Source organism: Orbicella faveolata, unplaced genomic scaffold (assembly GCF_042242905.1).
Source record: "Orbicella faveolata isolate gen_17 unplaced genomic scaffold, um_ofav_v1 contig_46, whole genome shotgun sequence".
NCBI classification, from domain to species: Eukaryota; Metazoa; Cnidaria; class Anthozoa; order Scleractinia; family Merulinidae; genus Orbicella; species Orbicella faveolata.
In genome coordinates this window covers 30,382,501-30,388,928 of record NW_028301576.1, presented here as the reverse complement: position 1 = coordinate 30,388,928, position 6,428 = coordinate 30,382,501, and the positions used below count along the sequence as shown (strand labels likewise).

The window sequence follows — 6,428 nt, the reverse complement described above, 5'->3', positions numbered from 1 at the left end:
GCGGTGGGTCACCGGCGGTCAACCTCGTTCCCAGGGTCCAGTACCCTGCTTAATCACAACCCTGATTTTCATCAGTCCTAACAAACTATATATCACTGAAAAGCTAATTGCTTCCAAATTCCAAAAATGTATATTTCAGTGCTGCGTCAATTATTGTAATTTGACACCGGGTTCTCAAAGTACCACATGCTGTGTATGACCCCTATGCACTTGAGAAAAGATATTTATGTACAATTTTTTTTTTTTTTAAATGTCTTTTTACTTGTATTCTAAAGTAAACAAATGATCCTCTGATAAAAATGAGGAATTTGCAAAATTTGAAAATGCGGAGCTATGGCAACCATCTAAAGTTGCACAATCTATTTAAATTGTGAAACATTTTTAATTTGATAACTTCTATGCTAAGAATTCTATGCCAAATTCCCTTGCTCATATCAATTTACCAGAGAGACTTAGCAATCCTGAAAATTTGAGGTCAAAAGCATACATCCTTCTTAAGATATTTTTACTCAAAGGCTAAAGTAAAGAAATGCTTCTCAAAATAAAACTTCAATATCTTAAGATTCAAATTCCAGTACAAACAAAAATTCGAATATTTTACAGAATTTTAGGTAGAACCCTCCCATCTTAACCCTGGGTCGGGTGGTTTGAAAACCAATAACGATAACCCAGGAGCTGATTAAAAGTTAACTGAGTATCATTTTTTCTGTATAAGAATATTTTCACTTCTTTTGATTTGCGTAGTTTGAGGTAACTCAAGCTCAAAACTGAATGACACAAAATATAAACAGGAGACCTCACAGAAAAAAAAAACACAAAACTGAAATCAAATTTCTCGGTAATCCTGGGTTAGCCTAATTTCTGGCTTTAAACAACCCAGTCTAGTTGGTTATTGCTTAAAGGGGTTCAGTCACGGTATTTTGAGTTATTTTAGCCACATACAAAATTACTTTTAAATGGTAGGAAACCTGAAAATAACAGTTTAATAAGATAGAAAAACACCAAAGAGATAATGATAAACCATAAAGGAACAAGGATGGCTAAGGATGGAGAAGATTGACACGGATTACAAACGACGAATTTGAAAAATTGAGGCCAAACTTTTCAATGTGCGCAAACCGTGACTGAGCTCCTTTAATTTCCTTATTCTCGTGAGTCACGCTCTAATCTCGAGCCCAGACTCTTCAGCTCGTACAGCGGTTGGGTTACAGGGAAGTCTTCCTGGCGACCCAACCGTTGACCGAGCCGGGATATCAGACCTGCTTCCACCGCCCATCAATTTTCTGAAGTGTCAGCCTTTGCGACTCCTGCATGGGGACAAGTAAGCTCCCCACCGTCACCCCTACTCACTCGGGAACAACGTTTAGGACAATAGGGAGCCGTGGGGATCTTGTATTTATTCAATTAGACACGATTTGACAATTATTCCAAGAGCCTACGTTGGATACGAGATTGCAACGAAAGAGGTGCCCGAGGTGGGTCGGTAACGATCTCGTGTCCAACAAGGGTCATTTTCGAAAATGAGGCAGTGGGGACGACGTCAATTCTTCGCCGTTTTTTTCCCCGTTGTTTTGACTTTCCATCGTCGGGGTCCCTCGTCCCCACTGACTGTCCTTGGATCTCCGAGGATGACAACATGGACCAGAGACCGAAATTATGATTATCACCAAATTGAAATAATAATTTTGTGGCATGCGTTTGCTCGCGGTTAGTTCCACTCGGGTTTGCCTGCGGTTAGCGTCCATTCTGTTTTCTTGGTGACCCTGTATTATTTATACCTTTTGCTTTCAGTGTGTATAGTTAAAAACTTCGGGTTCTTGGCAGCCAGCGCTCGGATGATGTGGTGGTAAGTGGATGTATCCTGAGTCGAATTTCTCGGGTTTGACTCCCACTGTGTTCAAAACGTTTTTCTTTCTTTCTCTTTATTTGAAACGTATGAAGACTAAGTGAGGAATGACCTTCATGTAAATATAAGTAAGTATAACCAACTCCAAGTAGCTGAGGCAGCCAAAGGAATACGCAATTTGCATGATAGAGTCATTTGACTATAACTTCCAGAATCCTTCACTTTGTCTGTTTCTTCTGCTACGAAGGGTAACTGTCATACCACTAGGAATTCAAAATTTAAATAATAAGGAAGAAACGAAAGGGATTCTAGTCGACGCAGACAAATAACGACAACGGGCAAATCAGCTATTGTTGCAGTTCGAAGTAAACAGGTGTTTTGCAGAGGCTCTGTGCTTGCTGTGAGATAAATATCGTTCGGCTGGCTAGGAAGTATATTTGTCTTGCTGACTGAAGCATTGTTGGGAATGTTTACAGATCGCTCAAGCTGAGAATGACACCGTTCGTTCGTCTGGAATTTTGGATTACCACCCCCACTGAGGAGCTAAACTTGACCCTGAAGCCACACCCTCTCGAGGTATACGAAAGTAAGTGGATGACTTTGTTGTTGCTGACTGGGACGTTTTGAAAGACCCTGCCGAGGAATCGAACTTCAAGCGTTTCTTCTGCGAACTTCAATCGGCAGATTTTACCTTTCGCTCGCTTGTTGATTACCTCCTAGTGCGCATGCCCGGGCGCAACATTGTCGCACGAACCTGGCCAAACGACTACAACATCATACAACAACCACATATGTTGCATGACAAATTTGACCATTTTCAAATCTGAGCCAACAACACCCAACATGTCGCAGCACGTCGCAACAGGGTGGCCAAACGCGCACAACTTGCTGCACCCAACAATGTTGCGATATGTTGCGTTGAAGTGTTGTGATCGTTTGGCCGGGCTTAAGTAGGTAACTTTATTGGAGGCAGCGTGGCTGAGTGGTTAGAGCGCCGGATTTGTAATCCGTAGGTCCGGGGTTCAAATCTCGTTCAGACCGCTAGCTGATCTTGTTCTCGGTAGCCCCGAGTTCAACCTCTCGGCTGCGCTTGTAAATAACCAACTAGTCTGCCTCCCGCCAGTTGGGATTCTTAACTTAGTTATGTTTATCTGAATATTTATTCATCCTTGTTTGTTTACATTTGTCCTGAAAAGCCCCAATGGGGAGTGGCCAATTAAGTATATTTATTTTACCACGGCAGCTCATTCAGCAACGAGACTGGTATCAGTAGGGGCCCTAGGTGACAAAGATATATACAATTTGTAAAATCTTAAAACTAAGTAAAATAAGAGAAAAAGATGCTAAAATATATGAGTATGATAACAAATTTATAAATTTCCGAAGAATAAAGAATTGAAACTAAAGATGCTCAATTATCAAGCTTTTAAAATTACTCAAGGACGGGGCACTTTTAGTACATAGAGGATATTACATGGCCGCATGGAGATACGAAATTTCTCTTCGAGTGTTAAAAAATATTTCACGAGTGAGAAGAGAAGAGAATTTTCCTATCTACAGGCGACCATGTAATGTTCAAGAAATCCCGAACCATTTCACTGTTGCTGCGACAGGCGCCATTTATTGTGTAACCATAGTAACGGCGATCTTTTCACGTGTGAACATATCATGTTTTGCGCGAAAGCTCACCTGGTTTTTCATTGGTTTTATATAATAAAAGCGATTACTTTTAACACAAGCGGTTTAATACAGGCGATTACCCTGGTATAAGGGTAACCCTAGCTGCCTTGTAAACGTTTTCCTAGGGACACCTTGCCTACCCGGTACAGCTTTTTACTGGTTTCTAAACCCTTTGAGTGTTCGCAGCAGCCGAAACTAGACCAGTAAAAAATTTAAACCGAATGTCCGGGAATTGTTTCAAAACTGAAGATTTTGGCACCAATCAAGGCTGTGGCTAGACAAAATGCGTCAAAACCTAAACGAACGTGGTCCAAATTTTTACAGCAGCAAAACTGCACAAAGGCTTGCCAAGGCTTGCGGTAACTACTTTAATAAACATTATTACAATGTTTCATTGATTACTTGATGGTAACGGAGGTCAAATTCCTTTAAACCTTAAAGAAAACTTTGACACACTTAAAATGATATATTGAGCAGCGCTTTAATGAATTATTATCCAGAGAAAGCATCAATAATAAGCTTGTATCCTACAATAGTATTACAAGTATAAAAAACAAATGTGATAATGCATTAGTTACTTAAAATCTCTTTAAACAGATTTTTTCACAATTGGCTTAACAAAAACATAGCTAACTAATAACTACTTAAGTCACATCAGCCCAGTTATGATTGGCGAAAAAAAAAAACGCATCTAAAATTATATATCTAATACAGCAAGAGCAATTAACAGTACTTCTCAAGGCATTGTCTTAGAGTCTCCGAACAGTTTGCGAAGATTTGTCGGTTCTAGACCTCGCACCAGATGTTTTTTTTTTTTTGCCCTCTAATTTACTGTCCAGTCAGCTGTGTTATCACCCCCGGGGTAATCACCATTATTTTAGCAGATTTCGTCTACTACATTTCGGTTACTCGTGAACTTTATAAACTTACGTTGCTTCTGGTTGCATTGCATTTTTCGGACGTCTTCGGATATAAGCTATCGTCTTCGTACATCATGGTGCTGCCAGGGTACAAATCGCACGCATGTGACTCGAAAAAAGTGGATTACTTTGAAAAATATGCAAGTTGCCTGCTTTCTCGATATAATATGCTAGTGTGAAAATAATTCTTCCAAGTTTTCTTTAAGCCTGACGTTTGCACTGAGGTTTACCGCAACGGAACGAGCATTTTATTCAGTTTTAAATTTCTTAATGTTTAGAGTCTGCCAATACAAATAAAGCCTCTCGGGATGGAGAAAAAGATTGGCCGTGCTCCCGATTAAATTTCTTAATGTTTAATTTCTTAATTTCTTTCCTTAATGTCGTCGTTATTTGTTTCAGTGTGACTACCGTTTCCAGGACACATGACTCAATTTGCAGGGTGACTACTTGGCCACGTTTGTCTCTCCTTAGCTCCGCTATTTACAATGACCACCAACGATATGCAAAGCTAGGATATAACACACCATGATGTCAGTATTATTTAACACAAATATACATGGCAGTCTCAATCTTTATTCTGTGCGAGCTGTAGAAAATCAACAGTCACTGGATGAGCTTTTCGGCGATAAGAATAATAAAAGAAAAGGTACGTTTTATAAAAGTTACAACACTCACCTCGCGCTTGATTAATTTTAGATATCACTATACGCTTTTGCGTTCTCCTGGTTATGACATGCGCTAGACTCTACTTCCAGCCTGTTTTGGACGACTAAACTAACTGATGAAAGGAAATATTTTTCTATCCTTGGGAAAATCTGGAACGATAAACTGGATTAGGTGCCAGTTAACGTTACATTTTATGTCTGCAACTTTTTTCAATTGTCATGTCGAGATCGAACTACCACGCTCTTCTCTACAAAACCGTCATACTCTTGGTCAATGGGCTGTGGCAGGCTGTGCACACCGCTACTGTCTCTTCATTGTGTAGAGTACAATTCCTGCATACTCTGCTCCCAGGTTTTGCGCTTTCTACAACGCCAATTCCACGAGTTGCGCTACAGACGAAGCATATTCTGTGTTCTGGATCATTCAGATAGGTACATCGGGAACACGGCCAATCTTTTTCTCCATCCCCAGAGGCTTCATTTGTATTGCCAGACTCTTGGCTGTAATATGCTTTGGAATCACCCGATGTTTTGTCCTTCAAATTTACAAACGCGTGCTGCCCTTTGGTTGTTTCGCAAAGATCGGTGACATAGATTTCCATACACTCTGTGCAACCAATTATCAGACAGTTCCGGCAAATAATTGTACCTTGTAATCCACACAGTTCGCAAATTGCAGCACCTTTGGTACCTTTTTCTAGAAAACTTCTCTCACGCGATATTTCGTTTTGAGGATCATTCTCTGAACTGGTCCCTGGAGTCTGGTCTTGTTGTGCTGAAGTCCACCGTGATGGACCAGGTGATGAACCTTTTGATCCTGTGGCCTCCGGTGCACCAGTGACACATTCGCTGCCAGGTTGCCTTCTATGTTCCATTTCAGGGTGTACCTCTAAGGAATGAACCAAAAAATGAAATCGCTATATATTTTTTTATTACTGCTTGTAACTACAGAAATTAACATATGATTTCCTTTTAACCAATGATTTTTGCTATCGTTAAACCGGATTATCCTCTCTGTGCCACTTTGTATGTTATGGCCCACAAATATTGCCGATAACGTAGGTTATTATAGGACTGGAAACATTACTTCATTGTGATTGGCTATGAGTAAGAACATTTGTCATTAATCTTTAATTTCCTTCGCAGTGCAACTTCCCAGGGGCATTGGTAATTTTCTCACTCATATAATAAAAAAATACCCGTATATGGAAGCTCGAGAAATTAAAGATTAACCCTACTCATGAAATTTGACAATTCTTTCAAATTTCCCTCAACGAAAAGCTCGTACCATTTTGAGAAGATTTTCAAATATCTCTC

General features: G+C 40.0%; 1 protein-coding gene across 1 annotated transcript in view; it reads right to left on the bottom strand.

Moving 5' to 3' along the window:
- Window positions 1-3,988: 3,988 nt before the first annotated feature.
- The window catches only part of LOC110059860 (uncharacterized), a 6,658-nt gene continuing 4,218 nt past the window's right edge, over window positions 3,989-6,428 (bottom strand). Inside the window, exon 3 of the mRNA XM_020766585.2 lies at window positions 3,989-6,000. Coding sequence (XP_020622244.2) covers window positions 5,360-6,000 — 641 coding nt within the window. The 3' untranslated portion in view covers window positions 3,989-5,359. The remainder of the gene's footprint in view (window positions 6,001-6,428) is intronic.